Below are 20,238 nucleotides of genomic sequence, written 5' to 3' on the forward strand. Positions count from 1 at the left end.
CTCAATAAAACAAAAAGAAAGAGAGGTTAATTAAAAGTTTATGTCATTTCTACTCAGTGAAACAAAACAGCTTACATCATATCTTTGAAGTACAAAATTGTAAAGTAAACTGGCCTTACAGTGCTGCAAATTTGGCAGACTCTGGTAGCACCGGACTAGTACTAGCACGATCTTGGCTTTGTACATCTGATCTTTCCTGTTTAGGAAGTTGCTCACAGTGCTTTTCTGTTCCCACCATTTCTTCTTTTCTCTCCGTCATCTGGCTATCTGGAAAACAGGGCAGTGAAGTGGAGCCATCTCCACAGATGACTTTCAAGAGTTTCATTCATTAGCTACTGAACAAGAGCATCTAAAAATGAAAATCTAAAACGCTGCAGTATTTGCCAGCTTTATGGAAAGCACTACCATTACTTAAAACAATACAACCACAAATCTGTTTGAGAAGGTACTCTAACCCTCATGAATGGACTGTTTCAAGAATACATTGTGTGAAGTGGAGGACAAACAAGAGAGCATTTCTGCTTTGCTACCCCTATTGTTTCAGAGGGAAGCAATCTGCTCCTAATCTAGAATGGTAAGAGGTTGCTTTCCTGAGGGCTGTAATTTGTTCTCAAACTGTGTATGCTGGCAGTGGAAAAGCAGAAGCATTGGCCCATTCCCCTTTTACAAAAGGGAAAGCAGCACCTTTAAAGAAAATAGAGTTCTTGGACAGGAAAGCAGATAGCTGCCTAATCCCTCTTCCCCATGGGCCACACACCTGGTGCAGGACAAAGGGCAAACTGGCAAAACAATTTCACAACATATTATCCGATGTTTGGAAAACACAGAACTATAGATTTAAAAATACACATGAAGTATTTGTCCAATTTCTACTACTTTGACTACCACTTATATTTATATTACCTCTCTACACATGCATGTCATTTATTCATATATATATGTCTACAACATATTTATGGTGAATAGTGAAACATTTTTCAACAGTGCTTTGTTTATAAACCAAAACCAAACCAAAAAAATTACCTGTTAGGGTTTTAAAGTTCAACTAAGACAGTGATTTCATCAGCACCCTGTGCAGTCACACAATTAAATGCTTTAAATGAAAGAAGGGGGTGCTTGTTGGAGATGCCTCAGTAAGTCCTGTAGCTTTTTGCACCAGACAAAGTGTATTGAAACATACTTACCCAGACTTCTTACAATACCTGCTGTTTAAACACCTCAGATCAAGGAAAAAAACACACAGAAATTTCACCCCACTGAAAATTCCATATCTTAAGCCATATTTCTCACCAGTATAATTACAATCATAACCTGCAAGAATCACCAGTCAAGAAACAATGGTGTCAAATCTAAGTTGGTCTAAGGATAAAACAGAGTGAAGGCTTGTAAAGAGATGTTTTACCTTTTATAAGGTCAGCTGATAAAACTGAAAAAAGTAAACAAGCTTTTGCATTTGCAGACCTTTCAGATCACCTGTGTCATTTTCCTCAAACTGTATCAGCCGATCTACAAACACATTATCTCTATAAACTAACCAGCCTTCATGAGCTAAAACATCTCTATACTAGTTTCAATTCACAGGACAAAACCCCCTCACACCCTAAAGCCTGTGCTATAAATACAATGAAACAAGCACAAGTTTGGTGTAGGAAAATACTTAGTTGTGTATGGAGGCAAAATTCAATAGGTCTTCCAGGTCTATTTTATTCTGTTGTGGGGGTGGGGAAAGGTAGTTAGGGGAAGAGAGAACCATTTTTTCCTTTTCTAGTTAAAGATTTAAACTCCAGTTTAAGCAGAAACTGTGTCATTACTGAAGCACCCCCTTAATGATGCAACCATACCTGTGGGCGGTGATGGAGCCACAGATACCTAATCAAAATGACCTTCCTAAAGGCTTGGGCTGTTCAAGCTGTAAAAACAATTGATAGAGATCAGAAACTATGGTTTAAATAACCTAATTGGTCCCATAGTGCCCCAAACTAGCTTTAGGGCTGGAACAATTAAAAAGATTTTTTAAAAGCTGATTATCTAGTGGTTTCAGAATATGCTTCTCTCTTTTCCATTCCAAGCCACAAGCCTTGCAGACTGCTTTTCCCTGCTGTGGTAAAGAGTCATAATAACAAAAACCTACTGCTTCTTGCAGTCTTGATATGCCAATCAGACTACACCATAGTGATGAGTACTTCCAGCACTGGAAAAGTGGGCCATGATGGCTTTGTGACTGACTTTCAAGATTATTACTCATCTTGTTCCAGGTGACTTACACCTTCAGTATTTAAATGAAGATAGAGGTGTCTAGACTAGGAGTGCCCTGCCAGAGTACACAATCCAATCTGTTCTACGTCACCAAACGCTCCTTGCATGGCAGTTGTGCTGGCAAAGCTCAAACACCAGGAAAACCCTTTCCCAGGTGCAAGAGGGCGCCATGGCAGTGTCCCTGTGCCATTTACCACTGCTCCACACGTCTCCAGATCGTGCACGGCTGGGCTCACAGTAGTATCAAGATCAGACCTAGGCTCTGCAATAGCCACATAATTTATCTGGAAATTATATGCCACATGACTCAGACATGTGAAGTGTAACTATCAGGACTCATGGCCAAATCAGTCTTGGGGCAGGGTGATTCAGAAGAGTCCTGCATAAACAGTCAAGTTTTGGTCTGTGCACCATTTTCATATCTTGATAGAGCACAAGACACAAGCTTAAGTTATTGTAGTAAAATAATTATGAAAAGGAACAATTCTTATATGTCCCATACATAACTTTCAGTAAACATTTTTTCTGCACTAAAGACTTGTAGCTGCATATCAACATTACAAGTATACCATCCCAGTGCTGAAAAATGAACTCCTACTTTAAAAGCAGTTACAGTACCATAATTTCTTTTGCCATGTAACTTTTTCACTTCTAGAACAGATTTTAAGCATCCCAGATCATCTTTATAGACAAACCCTTGCTCTTCTTTAGGATGAGGCTGTGAACAATTTAACAGCTGAAATGAAACAGCCTTTGTACATGTATCAATCCAGTGAATCTGGAGGAGGGCCACCAAGATGATCAGAGGGACGGAACCTCTCTCCTGTGAAAAAAGGGTGGGAGAGTTGGCTAAGATTTCAGCTTAGAGAAAGCTCCAGGGAGATCCAATTGCAGCCTTTCAGTGCCTGAAGAGGGACCACAAGAAATCTGAAGAGGTGTACTTTTGAGTATGTCATGATAGAACAAGGAGAAATATCTTCAAACTGAAAGAGGACAGGTTTAGATTGGATATTTTAAAGAAATTCTTCACTGTGAGGGTGGTGAGGAACTGCTACAGCTTGCCCTGAGAAGCTACAGATGCCTCATTCCTGGAAGTGTTCAAGGCCAGGCTGGATAGGGCTCTGAGCAGCCTGGTCTAGTGGAAGACTCCCTGCCCAAGGCAGGGGAGAAGTTGGGGCAGGATTTTTAACCTTTTTTATTAAGGTCCCTTCCAACCTGAACCATTCTTTCATTCTGTGATAGAATAATCACAATAACCACCTACCAGTGGCAACCTTAAAGCTGCCTTACTATTAGATAATTAGAATGAACTTTTATTACTCTGTAACTTTGCTCCAAAACATTTTTACTATTTGTGGCCCCTTACCAGAGTCTTCCAAACTTTCCTCCTCATCTTTTATTTACATAACCCTATCCTAAGCTTCACAGCTCACTCCTGTAAAACAAAATGCCACTGCTGTCATAGCTTCAAACACCATCTGGTTTGAAACCTGGGCAAGCAGAATTAAGCTAATTAAGTCTTTCTCTCTTCTGTTCATTAATTGCTTTGCTACAGAATCCACTTCAACAACATTATGCTCAAATATAAACTTTCCCTTTACAATATATTTGCTGCCTGTTCAGCCACAAAGAAATAATTTCAAATCACTCTATGATTTTGTGAGTACCAGCATAAAACCAAAATTCTACAAGCTGTGAACTGCGCCATTCATATATGTGGATTATAAATCCTAAGAACATTCCTAATCCTTTCTTCACCAACTGCTTTAGCAGAAACATCTAGCTTATGCACTTTACTCTCAACCCAAATTTGCTTATTATACCACAAATACATTAAAAGAAAATACTGACATTTAAGCTAGTCTTCCACCAAACAACAGGTGTGCCCAGGGAATACCACACTGTCCAAGAATTGATACAAGAGCTCAGCATGGAGACTGAAGAAGCACACGTCATTGTCCATTAATGAGGATTGCCACATTAATCCTGAAGCAACAGGAAAAACCAGCAATAGACATTGTACCTGCTACAGGAAGTGACTTGCTCAAAATAATCTCCTGTGTCAGCAGCGGAGCTAGGAGTCAGCAGCCTAATCATTATACTTAGGAATTACACCAGAATACAGGCCTCTGATATAACCTCATATTTTCTTTGCAGATGTCAGACTTGTCATCATACATACTACTACCTCTTCGACTTAAAGACTGAAATTTTAACATGTTAACCTGTCAAGCCTTCCACATTAAGCATCAGATTCAGAGAACTGAGTTCTGCACACCAGTTCCTCCACATCCAAAGAGTTGCACCACATGCCATGTGGCCCTTCTCTGGCACAAGAGTCAGGGATGATACACAGCTGCTCCAAGAGATGAGCTAGCACCAGGCAGGGCTTTATTTCCTAGGAGCTACCCACCTGCCAGCAAAATCACCTGCTGTCACTTCCCACCATGACTGTCAACTGCACCAGTGACTCAGTGCACAAGATCTCACTTCCCCATGACTAGATGGCATGTGATAGTCCTCTTTCTCACATGCAAGGAGAAAGAAAAAAAAAAAAAAGGTCTAAAAATACCCACAGGAGTATGTTTTAGTTTTTTATAGGAGAAGGGTAATTACTTGGGATCCAGAACAAGTCACTCGAGGTTGTGGTTTGTGCACTGCCCAGAATGATGAGTACCTCTTCTAAAAAGAGCCTGCAAAACATCTGAATTCAGGCCATGCAGCCCTGGTTTAGTTTCTCCCACGCCAGTCCCCACCACTCCCACGGCAGGCCTTGCTCCCCGGGTGATAATACTGCCTGTCCTAGATTACAACCCAGCTGTGCCAAAGGGGACATACAAGAGGTTTTGCCCTGCATGAGTCTGATCCATAACTTCTTTACTTGGTTCAAGACACATCAGAGGGATCCAAAGCAGCCAATAAACCCAGGTTTTCTTACACCTCTCAAATGACTGAAAAAAATTTGCAGTTGCCCTACAACACACTCTTCATGATGTGGGTGGTACAAGTGTGATTCAAAACTGAAAGGACACTGCTCTGAAAGTCAGTTTTAGCATCAGTGTCAGTGGTATTTTCTCACAATCTAGAAGAGGTGGAGTGGCACTTAGAGCTTTTATATCCTGTATTTTAACAGGTTAAATCTGGCATCCTCAGAAGTGTAAAGAAAGGCTTTCATTTTCTCGTACCTCATTTTACCAAGCTGTCTACTGGCAAAGGCTTATGTGGTCAGGATAACTCTTCTACTTCCACAGAACACACAAGTTCTGTGAGGGACCACCCATAACGAAGGCTCATCCATGACATTCACTCACTTGCCAGACTGTTCTGATGAGCACATTTCCCCACCTTCCACAAAGTATGCAAAATATCAGTTTTCTTTCACACAGCTCTGAATCATCAGCTTTCCAGGAATTTTCCAAATTTTTCACATTGCCTAATAAAAATCTTTCTGGGGTGCATTTCATGCTCATTTGGACCAGACATCTATTGCTAACTTTTGCCAATTAGACAGTTTGAAAGGTTAAAAGAACAAAAACCAAACAGAATTAACCTCCTCCCTCAAAACAACTGGTGCATAGCTTGACTCTGTATTCCCACACACACACTTTTCTTAACAACCACTCTAATGTGGGAATAATGTTTATTCAGATCTGTTCCAAGATACTGTATTATTAAAGCATAGTTGCAATTGCAAGGCTGTAAACAAATTAAAGGCTTTCTCATTCCTAAAATTCAGTCTTGCTAAGGGGAAGCTGCCAGTAATGACAGTAATTTATTTTAACAAACAGCACGTTCTGACTAGGCTGGAAAACAAAGCCTACTTGCTCTTAAAAATAACTGCCTTTGAACTACCTCTCCCAAACTCAAGGAGTTCAGATTGAATCTCCTTTTTCCCACAGCACCAGTTCAAGGTGCAGAATTCACAGCTGCCATCCCTGCCCCTGCAGGGCACCCCCTTTCCAGTCCCTCTTCTGCTTCAGGATGACACTTGCTGAGCCCACATACATACAGAGATACTTAATTACACATATATGCAGCTCAACTTCACTATCTCACAAAAGCAGAGATTTAATAGAAATAGGAAGATTTAGAATAGATATTAGGAAGAAATTATTTACTGTGAGAGTGGTGGGGCACCAAAACAGGTTGCCCAGAAAAGCTATGGATGTTCCATCCCTAGAGGTGTGTAGCCAGGTTGGATGGGGCTTTGAGTATCCTGACCTAGTGGAAGGTGTCCCTGTCCATGGCAAGAGGTTGGAACTAGATGATCTTTAAGGTCTCTTCCAAACAAAACCATTCTATGCTTCTATGAAATTCAGTTCAAGTCACTAAATGAGAGCTTGGTTTGAGGGAAGAGCAGAATTCTTCTGTTTCCTCATGATCTTGTATAAGTGTCCTGTTCACCAGATCTAAAGCACAGTAACTACACACACAATAATAAGTTTTGGGGTTGGGGTTTGGGTTTTGTTTTCACTGTGGAATCTGAGTCTGACTTATTTTGATCATCCATTGCTTTCTTTCATGCAGCAACCTTCCCTGTTCATATTATATGAGGATACTTGTCTGAAAGGCCATTCTAGATTAGCTGCACTCTCTCTTTTTTAATTTTCATTTAAATTTACCTCTGAAATTCTCTTTTCCACCTAAGTCACATCACTCAGAAGTACAATTATTGTGTAAACACTCCTTTTTATGGCTGAGGAAACAGAAAAACATCACAATCTGCTTGCTGCACCATTCACGTTGCTGTGTGCTGCTGTGCAGGTAGGTGACTGCACCCCAGGAATCCAGCAGGGCTCAGCAGGCTCAAGTGAGAAGGAGGGCTTGCTCAGCACTTGTCTTGGGCAATCAGAGCACAGACTGGAGCCAGAAGGGCAGGCTGATAAACTTGATAGAGAAGGACAGAAACTGCAGTGAAGAATAAACAGCCAGAGAAGGCAGGAAAGATGGGTAAGATACACCAAAAGAGAGGTGGCACATCTAGGAAGAGCAAAATTCACTTCTCCTGTACCACCCTCCTCTCAATTCCCTCATCAGAAGGAACAGAGAGGAGGGCAGGTACAGGAGAAGTGAATGCAAGCTGTGGGGAGGCAACAGCTTTAGATGGGCTCAACAGAGTAGAAAAGCCTAAACCAGCAACAGTGTGGATTGCTAGGAAGAACAGAAGGAAAGAGAGTGTACCAATAAGAAGAGGAAGACAAATAAGTAGGTGGCAGAGAAGGGGAGTGCCTAAATGGAGGAAGGAAAGGCACAGAACTAGAAAAAGTTCTAGAAAGAAGAAAAAATGAACCCAGGTGAAAGATGGAATGAGATAGGGATGTAATACATTAGCTAGGATAGACTTAGAGACAGACAGAGTGAAAGGTAAATGGAATCTAAAAGAAAATGACACATTGAGAAGATAATTCTACTTATTTTTTTGACAAGATAAAAGCACACATTTCACAATAGTTTTTAAAAACCTTTTAAGTCAGTTGGGCGTTTTTCATGTAATGGAAGGCTCATGCAACAACAAGCCGGTGGAACAGGGAGCAGACAAAATGGGACTACCAAGCTGTTCTTCTAGAGTACCATCAAGTTTCTTATCTTCCATGCAAATTAAGTACTGAGAGTGCATCCTCTTACACTTTATTAAAACAGCTTATTATAGGATCTAAGGTAAAACAAATGTTTTGGAGAAGGAGAAGATACAGGTTGTCTTATTTCACTTTGAGTCAGATCTTCTAAACCAGCTGTGCTGACCACCTGGGGAAGTACCACGAGATTGCATCTGCCTTCACTGCACTGTATCTCACATCCTCATTAAATGGCCCTACTAATTTTGCTGGAAGGCCACTAGAGACACTAAAAACAAGTCCTTCCCAACAGAAAAAGGTCCTAGAGTTCACTGACAGCAACAACAATGCTGATTAAAACCAGAAATTTCTATACAAAAGCTCTAAGCTGTACTGCATATAGGTAATGGAAAAGTGCAAGGGAATATATTATTTTTCATTAAAATACTGGGGGCTTTCACTGAAAACAGCCACCAAACTTTCATCCTTAAAATGCAAATATTTTAAGTGACTGAAAATAAAAACTCTTATCTATTGAGAACAGGTACATGACTTCTTTTTTTTTAATTATAAGCCAAACCACAAGTATCCAGGAAATTTAGAAATATATGTATGTGTGCGCACACGTTTTAGCTAAAAGCTGAACCATATCCAGTGACAATTCGAGTTTTCATAGTCAGAGGCACACAGACAACTCCTCAATAAGCACCTGGTAAGATGTGCAAGGGCAAGTGTAATGCTATAGCTATATATATTTTTGCAAGATACTTCTGGTATTCCAAAAAACCAGGCACACTATTTTAGTACAGAAGACTACATACATAATGGATACCTATAAAGCTTATCACTAGGTTTCTTAGAGGAAGGAAAATAATTTTCTTCAAGAAGATAAAAAATATTTTAAAACTGCAGCTGACACTATCACACACACCCACTAAACCACTTTGTCCCACTGAGTCCAGCCCTACCCTGGCCCTATTAGCACAACCAGTCATCCTCTGGGAATTTGCATTACTGCAGATATCCAGCTAAGTAATCAAATTCTTCACAATATCTTTATTCCAAAAGAATTGTAACCCATGCATAATACCTCCAACAAGCCCATTTTCCTTTGTCGTCTCTGTTTTGACAGTGGATTGATTAGATGTCTTCATCTTTGAGGTATTAATGGATTCCAAGAGGGAGACAAATTCTAGAAAGTTAGATTCGTTGGGCATCTGACCTTCTTTAGCTTCTAGATCTGATTTAGAGGTTGGTAAAGTCTTTTCTTTGTCAGATACCTCCACAAAATTCTTACTTAAAAGCACATCTGTCCCGCTGTCTACACTCAACACCCGCATATGCCTCTTTTCATGAGCAGTTCTACAGGACTGTGGGTCTAGGTTATGCAGGTCTTCCTTAGAACTTAAATCCACAGTCTGGACATTTTCCAAAGCGTTCTCCTGATTTGGATCTGAACAAGTGTTAGTTTCTAGAGGTGTATTTGCTGGGTTGCTGAGCTCCTTTACTGCATCACCCGATTCATAGCCAGAGCACTGGTTGGATGACAACTCCGCCCTCAACATTTCTGGAGTTCTGTCACTTTCACTAACTTCTGAGCAAGGCTTAGCTTTACTGTCCTCAGACAGGTCAAACGTGATAACAGGGATTTTGAGCTGTTCATTAGTTTGCTGACTCGACCAGCCTGCTCTAACTACACCAGAGTCAAGGGCTGAGCTTGTTCTCTCACTTTCCAGGGCCTGTAAGGGCACAGAGCCCGGTAGGTCACTCAGGGTGGTGTTTGGTGTAGTACTCATTGTGATGACAATTTTGATGGGCTCACACAGCTGGTCTCCAGGAACAGAATTATCCACAACTACAACAGCAGTCTCACTGTCTGAGCAATCAAGGTCCTCATGGCTATTACCAACATTGCAAGAACTTTCCATCTGCTCACGCTCTTTGGTTGCAACGGCATTGCACTGTGGGTAGTTACTGGTAAAGCCTGTCTCTGGCGATCCATCTGGCAATTTCTCTCTTTTGTAGCTTTTAGGATTACTTAAATAGTCTGAAATAACTGAATTTTCACTGTCCCATGGCTCTGAAGAAACTCCGGTCCTTAAAATATCACCTTGTGATGAAGAAATATTGGAGAAGTTTTTAGCTATGTCTCTGTCCACAAGAATATCTTGGGATCCACGGTGGCCATAAGGCTGTCCATTCACTCCTTTTTCATTTACTCCATCACCAGGAAATGTTTCCATAACAGCTGGTTTTGTTGCTATTGCTGATGTGGTGGCACCTGAACCAGAGGTTGTAGAAACAGGTAATATATCTGCTTTGATACAGGGTGAGGTAGATGAAACTGGTGGTGTAGCCTGGTCTTCTAGTACCATAACACCTAAGAAAAAACATTTTGGCATTAGGTCTCACATGAACACTAAGCATTTTTAAACTACGATCTTTAACCAAGAAAACCTGATCCAGAGCAGAGCAAAGGAAGCACAGATGACATAGCTGATTAAAATAGTTCCAAAACAAGGAGGGGTTTTTTTGGTAGCTACATATGAAGTACTACAAAAGCAAGATAGAACCCTTCCAAGTCAGGACAAGTTTAGCAGCATGTCTATTTAAATAATCAAAATAGCTGAAGAAACAGCTAGTTTCAAAATCAAAATGTTTTACAGAACTATCCCCACGTAGGGAGAGGTGAAAAGAAAGAATAAACCAATGCTGCAGGTTGCTACATCACTTTCTACATTTCCTAAATGGTCACACAGGATATAGTGATCAGCCATAATAAAAACAAAGCAGTATTTAAAATATTAAGACATCTCAAGCACTGGAAGTGTAAGGCAAATTAAGGTGTACTGGAATATACAACACAGACCTAAAGGTTGACAATCACAATAGAAGTTTACAGCCAGATGTTCAAGGGCTCTAAGATTCAATTCAAGTGGTAGCTTCCTACTTTGATGCTTTACAAAAGCATTCCCAAGAATGTGAGGCAAGGATCTTTCATCTCCCTGTATCAAAATGGGAAGAACTATTTGCACACCCCTCAAAAGGTTGCATTCCAAACAGCTTGGCTGACAGCTGAGAAAACTTAGTCTGTTAGAACATCCTTGAAATTTAGTTCTGGCTCATCAATTCACACCCTAATAGGAGCCACAACAGAATCGGCCATGGGGTCCTCTATGGCATTACTCTTTATGCCAAGCAATGATTAAACAACAGTTTAAGGGGATTCATAAAGCCTTTAAAATACCTCTAAGATCTTCAATAGTTTCCCTTGTTGGCAGATCCTAAAAAAAAAGAAAAGAAACACACAATATTAACATGGTCATTTATTAAATTCTGTTGGGAAAAAAAATATCTATCAATGTAGCTATCAACAGTTATCTAAGATTAATTACAGCACTAGTAAGCTGCTTAAAATCACTGACATTTGAACATGTACCTTGCACAAAATGCAAGGGGTGGGTGAGGGAGATGGTTATAGAGCAATCATGCTCCAAATTGCATCACTGCAATTGGATGTGATGTTTGGGGAAGGGAAAGAAAAAGATGTTCTTAAAAAAAAAAAAAAATTGCAGTGCCTAATCCAGATACTTTCTTTTTTTAATCATTAAGGAATAGAATGTGTTCATCTGTTCCTCTTTTCCAGCTATGTGTTTCCGAAGCACTAAAATGAAAAGTTTGGCCTCTCGCATTGGTAAGTATTTCTCAATGGACAACTAGAGGACAGAGACATTAAATTAATATAGAATCATTTAGATTCCAAGAAAGCCTTGAAGGTCATTTAGTCCAAATCCCCTCTGCCATACACACACACACTCAAAGCAGATACAGTTTGAGCAGGTTGCTCAGAGCCATCTCCAACAGAGCTTTGAAAACCTCCGAAGAAGGAGATTTCACAACTTCTCCGGAAAACCTCTTCCAGTATTTGACCACTCACTTGGTATGGGAAAAAACCAAACAACATACCAACCACCAAGAAACAAAACAACCCCACACAAAAGACATTAAATGTAATTGATCTAACTAGCTTTCCAAGGCTGCAACTGTTTCTTATCCTGTCACTGGGCACCTCTGAGAAGAGTGTAGTCAATCTGCTGGGTACCTTACTATTAGAAAGCTGAAGGCAGCAGTAAGCTCTTCTTCTAGGCTTACAAAAGAATTTAGCCTTACAAAGGCTAAAACATCCCATCTGCCTGTCCTCACACATCATGTTCCTCAGTCACCTTGGTGGTTTCTGCTGGATTCTCATCAGCAGGTCAGTGTGCATGGGAACTAACTGGGGAGCTCAAAACTAAATACCCCAGAGGAATACTTCAGGAGTTTAAATCCAACAGCCTAAGTGCATAATTAAGAACAAGACATTGAAAAAGATGACTGTGGCTCTCTTCTGACTGACAGGCACCAAAACCAAGAGGAAATTACTTTTATTTTCTAAAATTTCATGGTGGTATCTTGGTAACTAGAACAGGAGACTTGGTTTGACAAGACCCAACCTACATGTTTTGAAGTGGGAGACTAGGATGAGATCCCAGGAAGACATAGGTTTGGAGAATGGACAAATACCAGAATACTGGAGAGTAGGACAGAAACAAGGTGAAAAATATCTTACCTCACTAAAAAAAACAAACCAAAAGAACTATTAATGTCTGTGAATCACACAGATGCTACAAAAAGGTAAAAACACTCCAGGAAATGAAGAAATAGTTCTGATTCAGACCAGGATTTGAATTATTTGTATTAAATAGGGATAAAGGGTGGGTTTGGAGGACTATGAAGACAGAATGAAGTATCAAATAGCCACTTATTCAGAAATCACTAACCATCCTCTGCACTGACTGAGGCAGGAGTCCTGTAGAAAAAAATAGCATGGCATCACATAATTAAAGATGTTATCAGAGTATGCAAGGGGAGTAGCTTCAGACTACACAGACAGTGTTATTCTGTTTCTTAGCTTTTTGAAAATTTCTTCATCTTGAGTGTTTCCTATTTTTTTTTCTTTAACAACACTTACATATATTATCTTCACTTCATATACCTTTGATTTATTAAGCATAGCCAACGGCATCGAGTGCACAAATAAACAATTTTAACCTCCCCTAGACATCTAGATTTAAATGGCTTTTATGCTTTGTTTAAATACTGAAGAGATGTTTTTGGTTTATTTTATAAGCGTAAGTCTAGTTACACAAAACCAAATTATTAATGCTCCAGGAGCAGATCCCTTCAGAGGCAACAAAATAATTCTGATTGCATTAGCCTCTCCCTTCTCTCAAAGGAGCCCCAAAAGCTATTGCTCTTGGCAAGATTTACGAAGGCCGCTTGCCTTATAGTATAGAGCAGAGGAGAGCCTTCCTAAGAAGTGTAGCATTACGTATGGCAATTTCAGCTCTGCAAAGCCAAACCTTCAGGACAAGGCTGACTGGCAGTCATACCCAGTAGATGCATGGAATGACCCTTCCTGCTTGGAAGCTATGAGCACCTGGCAACACAAAACCACTGTGTGTGGTGAGCTGTGGACTGCACGAGGTGAGGACACTGCTGGAGGAGTGCACATACTAACCGTGGCTCCAGGTGAGTCCTGCGAGTGCGGAGTCTGCACTCTGGAGCTGTCGGGAATTGTCTGCGTAGAGTCATTTTGGCTGGTCTCACCGATGACATGATCCCCCGAGTTATTGCTGAAGGGGAAGCATATGAAAGATAAAGCAATGCTTCTTACCACAGGGCATCACAGAGAGTTTTGGGAAGTAGTTGATGAATAAGAACAAAATGGCAAGAAGTAGCACAGCAAAATGAAGTAACAGCACTTCTTTCCCCTCCAATGATGAAAGCATAAGGGCTGTAAAAATACTGCACTTCTTTCCTCACCAAGGAAACTGCTGCCCGACCTCTGAATCGGGTGCAGCTCTGCCTGCTACACCACATTTCAGCTAACCAGCTGAAAAGCACTAAGCAAGTTTTTGAAAGCGTCATTCTTCACACAGCTGTAAGGAGTATTCCTGCATTCAACAGACATTTCTGCTATGAAGGACCATCATGCAAACTCACCCATTTTACATAATGTGCCAGCGATACAATGAAAACCTTACCTACAGTTTGAGGACTGAACCACTTCTCCTTTTTGAACCTCTGTATCTTTACACTGCCTTCCATTTTTTCTTGAGAGCTTTTGTTGAATTACTTCGCCTTTATCAAACATAAGGTGCAAACGGTAGCTGATCACCTTTATTACCGTGAAGAAAACTGTCACCGAGCTGCAGTACACAAAAACAGTCACTGCATTTGCTGGAAAAGCCTACAGAAAGAAATAATGAAGACACAATGATAACAGTTCGCTTTGAGAAGATGGTGCTAAAATTTTTACATACAATATCTGTATTGAGTTCTGCTCACAGAAAAAGTTAAAGGGTTTCTTCAAGTTTCAAACCATTTTACAAGGTCTATTCCTCTTTTTATTAGCTGTGGATATTATTTATTATCAAAATCAGCAAAATCTCACCATTGACAAACATATTTAAAATACTGCACTCCCATATTAATGCAGCTGCAGCCTTTCCTAAACTATGAATTCAAAAAATACAGACACAAAATGAAACATTAGTTATCTACAAACAGAAAACCTTTAGAAAAATTCTGTCATCTTAACCCTGTATGTCAGTTAAATACTGCATACAGTAAAACACTGTAGTTTGATGTCTACTTTCTAATGCCTCACATGTTCCCAAATACCTTAACCACTGAGGAATTTTAAATAATTAGTCTGGACTAGTCAAAACAAATTAATAAAAACACAGTTAGAAAGGCATCCTGTCCTGGCTGAGGCTGGAGGAGTGAGTGATTGGCTGTGTGTTGCCAGCTGGGGTTAAACTATGATACAACCTCCTTGAATTATTTTTCTAAAGTACATAATTGTTAATTCGCAGCTGTCTGTGATCTGTTTGCTGATCTGTGATGAGCACTACAGCTCTTAGTCATTAAAATTAATTACAGTTCAACTATAATCTGTAAAGTTCTTCCACAGACATGACATACTAGCAACTTTTTTATATACAAACACTTCCTTACAGTAAAGGGCAAATCATAGCAATGGAAACTTGCAGTTTTAATTGAAGTACCAAAGTCTTTACCATTGTAGTCATGGAACATGCTTATGTGTTGTCATTGCATAGCTACAGTCTCATAGTGAGTTTAATCTCTTTTCAAGTTTTAGGCATTTTATTTAAATAGAGCTTTACCATATTCTCGCAGAAGAACAACAAAAAACCCCAATCAACACAAAAAACAAAGAAGGTTTTCAATACTCAGAACTTGCTAAAAGCCTACTGAAAGTAATTTTTTAGAATTTTTTTTACTTTAGGACTAAATCAATCGTTTTTTCAAATTCAGAAATAAATCACGCTGACCACACAGGTAAAGGGAAGGAAACAAGGCATGCCTATTTCATCTTTAGGACAAGTCACCACATTTATCTTGCTGTTGAAATTAATATGTTGAATCATTTCTGTGTTGTGACAAGCAAGTGGGATGCAATTCTGATGCTGCTTTTGGCTCACTGGGACTTCATACCATCAAGATGTACACATGAATATTTTCAAGCGAATCCTTTTTTATGACTGTTCTGATTCAGATACAAAGAATCTATTGCACAATAGTGGGGAAACTATTTAGGATGTGCATACTACCACTGATCCCTAATAAGACAGACATGACTTTCTACAAGTTGAGGCTTAAGTCTGTTAAGAGTACTTCACAGTACTGTGTAAATACTACTCTCAGCATACCCTTCAGTTATTTAGAGAACTCGGGCCAGAGAGAGGATCCATTTGCAAGGTCATGTTCTCAGGGTATAAGGCTTAGTGGATGAGGTTGAAGAACTGGAGGTTAAAGAATTTGTGGTTTATGACTAATGTTTTTACAAAACGAGTAAGAAATTGCTCGGTTTCACAAAGAGCGACAGCCAATTATCTGTAATAACTTGTTTAAGAGAGATTTGTTCACCTTCTAAGGAATCTCTTCAACTAGACACTAAAATGCACAGATCAACCACTCATTATTAAATAACAACACAGAACAGCCCACTAGAAAAGAAGTGCTTTATAGGTGACATTCATAAAGCTTAATGAATATTATATGAATAATGTCAAGAGGACACAACAAAAATAGATTTCCAGCAGCGCAGCCTATGCGTGCAGACAGCATGCTACAAGAGAGACTCAAAGGAAGCTCCCAGATTTTTGAGTGGAAAACAGGGCCAGTTTTAGCAAATGCTGAGTGCTGCATGTCCTCATCCCTGCCTCGTGACCAGACCTACCAGAGGTGTGCCCTGAGCCAGCCCATGGTCTCCGTGCCCATCTGTCCAAGGTATGCTGTGTTTTAGCGCCCTTACACACCAAGACTGCCAATGGCCAGTGCATCTTTAATACTCTGAATCTTGGGGCAGGCTGAGTGCTACAAGCCAGCAGGTTGCTCCCTGTTCACATGAGGAATGAGGAGAAAGATGAAGCTGATAATGGAAAGCCCTCTATTCTGTGAATCAGGCCTCTTGCATAAGGTACTAGTGTCATATGACAGCAGTTGGTGCTCCCAGGTAGAGACAGGTGATTTGACAGCTATCAAATCCACACTAAGGAGGAATTAAGTTATAGACCACTGAGGAATTAGATGATAGGGTCACTTTTGATGCACTATAGTTATAATTAGCCTGGTTTTCTATGAAAATGAGGTTTTATAATCACATCATGTGTCTGCCTATTCGTCATCTCCCTCCATCCCCTCAGCTGAAAGGCAGCCAAAGAATTAAAAAGTTATTCAGCAAACTTTAAGAGAATGTGCCCCATTGAGCAAGGTCACAGCAGCACAACTCCTCCATTAATGAGAGGAACTCACACAGCTCTCTGACCTTTTGATGCCATCCCAGTGACAGGATCGGCTTCAACTGAGCCGACATCTTATTAGAAGCTAGGGAAAAAAAATCCATAAATACAAATTCATTAGAAAGTGGGATTCATGACTTCCCACAGGTTTCTGTGGAAGCTGTATCCCTAGTTTTCTTCATTCTTGTCCCATTGAAAACTCTACCATAATGAACATTTTGTTCTCCAGTAGCTTCTGTTGTTGTACCCTGCACCAGAATAGCATGGGGTCACAGCCAGAAATGCAGGCTGGTGTACCCCAAATGCAACCCAACTTACTGCTGCAAATGCAACAGAGTTGACATCACCACATAAGAAGCACCTCTGCTTGGGGCTTCTGCCTACTCAGAAGAACAGCCACATTCTCCTTCACATGTCTACTGACATTATTTGAGTAGCACAAAGGTGGAGGTGACTGAGATACGTACATAAAGGTATGTAACCTTTGAACAAAATACCACGCCTTGTAAATTGGGCTTAATGATAAAAGGGTGCTTAGACACAGATGTATCCCACCCACTGTTTGAGCCCCTGAGGCATCTAAAGCAAGGCAGTGCTGCAGCTGGGTCAGGGACCTACCATTCAATGTGCAGTCAGTCACTACCATCAGAGATATGCGTGGGAGATATGACACTGTGGCCCAAGATCCACGCTTATATGTTAATTAAGGTGAATCCATACAAAGAGATGTCCATGGGAAAGCAGGTAGCAAATAAAATTCCAGGGGTGTGCATTGAGTTCTAAGTGTGTGTCCTACCACACAATAAATATAGTATGTAACTGGGTAGCCTACCTCTCTGCTGCGGAAATATATGTATCCTTAACTTTGTTACAGACTGGGGTAAAGGGTGGCCAAGTGGGACTGGAAGCAGCTGACACACTGCTAGTTTTATCACAGCTTACCTCTGAGTAATTTATGTGCCCACACCCTTATACTGCCATGTTGTAATTCTCCTATCACAGCATGATTTGAAGATCTAGTGTGTAAGAAGTAAGTTCAAGGGTTCCCTGTCCAGCAAAAGGCAGGAGAAACATTCAGTACATTGTTTTGGGCCATTGCCCAAACACGATGCACATTCCCTTGCAGCTTATAAAATAAGCTATAGTGTAAGTATTTCCCAAAGTTGCATCTCTAGGTCACTGATGTTTTTCTGGGGCTGAATTCAGCCTGGGAGCTGAATACTAAAGAGTTATCACTATTTTCATGTGCAAAACACGTAGGGATCCTCAACTGTTTGGTGGAATAAGGTAACTTTAATTCTTAATATAATATGAAAGTTGATATGGCACAATTAGAAGAGATCTCACTATAATTTTGAAAGTTGATTTGAACAGCAATGATGCTCAAAATATCCAATGTACATTTTTAATGTTTAAATGATTAAGTAAATAAAGTAATGGAAACAGATCTGCATTTTCAGGGGCGGGGAAGCTAATAAAGGAATCCTTAGTACCAAAGTAAGCTATGCTGAATAAGCTAGAGAAAGAAATTCTCCATCCACACAACAGAAACAACTTGATACTTTAAGCTTCTCAATGCTACTGTCAGCATGCCTCTGCTGAGCCACTGTGAAAAAACTCAAAACAGATGGATGAGTTTTGCTATTTGATTCAAATCACACTGTTTCAGAGAGACTTCCTAACTTCAACAAAATATTATCCCAAGCAAATGAAAAATTTAAAGTAGTACTCTGGTCTGTTTTGATTTTGCCATTTTAAGAAACATCATTGACTGCTTTAGCTGAATCCAAAATATTGGTGTCAAGTACGTAACATAAATATCAACCCAGACACTATTGAATATTATAAACAAAATTTCTTATAAAGCAGAAAAAAACCTTTGGTTAAAGAGCAGGCTGAAGTTTCTAAGTATGCAAGAATAGATGTCTTGCATAAAGTTTACAAAGCCTTAGAAACAAGCCACTTGAAAACAAGAAAACGTGTAAGGACATAATTACTGTCAAGGCAGCCATCATAATAAACACATTATTCTTATCAAGGACAAAGAATTCCCATAGCAATATGTTAGCTCAAGAACACAAGACCTGCATTTAACCAGATGATTCATCAGAAAGTCAGTCAGTCTGCAGAAAAAGCAAGTCCATCTAGTTAGGCAAAGAAGATGCCCAAGCGAGTTCAGTAGATAAGTTACATTTTCTCCCCTTTAAAAAATGACTTCTACCTTAGCTCTGACCTACAGTCCACTGTTGTTTCATGCAACCCCCACACCTTCATCAGTCCAGAAGTTTCCCACAAGGAATCCTTTCAGACACATACTTACACCAACTGGGACAAAAAAGTTAGCCTTCAATTTTTTTTTTACTTTTTAATCACACATACGACTTGAACAGCAAATCCTCCAATGCAAGACCCTTGCTGGTTTGCATAGGAAATATGCCATCAGTCACAAGAAAGCATATTGTTATTCTGGTTCATTAACTCCATGAGCCATTCTTACAGGAGGAATTCACTGCAATCCATGCCACAAAATCCAATACCAAATCACACTTAAAGATACAAGATTTGCTTTCCACTGGGATTGCAGGGGGAGTCATAAATGCTCTTTGCTTTTGATAATCAGGCCCATAGCTGACCATGTAGCATAAAAACCTATTTTGAAGTTGAGAATTTAGTTGAGTCACTCCAGGAACCAAATGGATGGAAACTGCTTATAACGGAAGCAATATTAACCTATAATCACTGAAGGACACACCAAAATAGATTCGATGACCCAGCATACTTTAAGCTTTTCTCACACAGTATGAAAACACACAAAAACGAGAAAAAGTTTCAAGCTTTTCAGGAAAATAAATTTTAAAGTCCGGCAAAGAAGCTCTAGTTATTATTCACTTGCAAAGTTTAAATTTCAGCACAAAGGGAGCTGCATGTCACAAAAAGCCATGTGATTCACCAGTGACATTCAGCAAGGCATATTAATTACACGGTATCTGGATGTTTCCATTTATTTACCCTTCTCAGGAGGTAAGACTGGATCAAACTTTAAAAAAACAACAACAACAACAAAAAAAACCAAAACAACAAAACCGAAACACCTGTCTCCGAAAGACATTTTTGAGCAAACGTCCCCACGGTCATTCAGCACTTGCAGAGCCCACCGCTGCACCCCTACCCAACTCCTCCGGCAGGGCTAAGGGTCCGGCCGCAGCCTAGCGCAGCCGGCGGACTCACCCCGTTAACCTTTAGACACAAAATCCTCAGGCACAGCCCAGAATGCCCACTATTTCAGCCCCGCTGAGGGCAGTTCACAGCCCGCTCAGCGCCCTGGCCGCTGCCGCCTGCGGGCCAGGGCCCAGCCCGGCTCCCAGCCCGGCCCCCGCTCCCCAGCCCCCGCAGCCCCTCTCACCAGGTGCAGGGCCATGGGCAGCGTCAGCAGGAACAGCCACAGATAGAGGTGGCAGCTGTTGGTGAAGGCGCCCTGCTCCGGGTCGTGGTACCAGCCCCCGGTCAGCGCCGCCCACACGCCCTGCCCCACCAGCCGCGCCGCCGGCGACACCATG

At 40.5% G+C, this 20,238-nt stretch overlaps 1 protein-coding gene across 2 annotated transcripts in view; it reads right to left on the bottom strand.

The window, feature by feature from the left end:
* The window catches only part of PCNX2 (pecanex 2), a 149,193-nt gene extending 128,956 nt beyond the window's left edge, over window positions 1-20,237 (bottom strand). For both annotated transcript variants that reach the window (XM_015621574.1, XM_015621573.1), the window contains exons 1-6: window positions 20,085-20,237; window positions 13,898-14,103; window positions 13,372-13,486; window positions 11,059-11,095; window positions 8,902-10,191; window positions 120-267 (exon numbers count right to left, since the gene is read on the bottom strand). In XM_015621574.1, coding sequence (XP_015477060.1) covers window positions 120-267; window positions 8,902-10,191; window positions 11,059-11,095; window positions 13,372-13,486; window positions 13,898-14,103; window positions 20,085-20,237 — 1,949 coding nt within the window. The remainder of the gene's footprint in view (window positions 1-119; window positions 268-8,901; window positions 10,192-11,058; window positions 11,096-13,371; window positions 13,487-13,897; window positions 14,104-20,084) is intronic.
* Window position 20,238: the final 1 nt, after the last annotated feature.

This window comes from Parus major, chromosome 3 (genome assembly GCF_001522545.3).
Source record: "Parus major isolate Abel chromosome 3, Parus_major1.1, whole genome shotgun sequence".
Lineage (NCBI taxonomy): Eukaryota > Metazoa > Chordata > Aves > Passeriformes > Paridae > Parus > Parus major.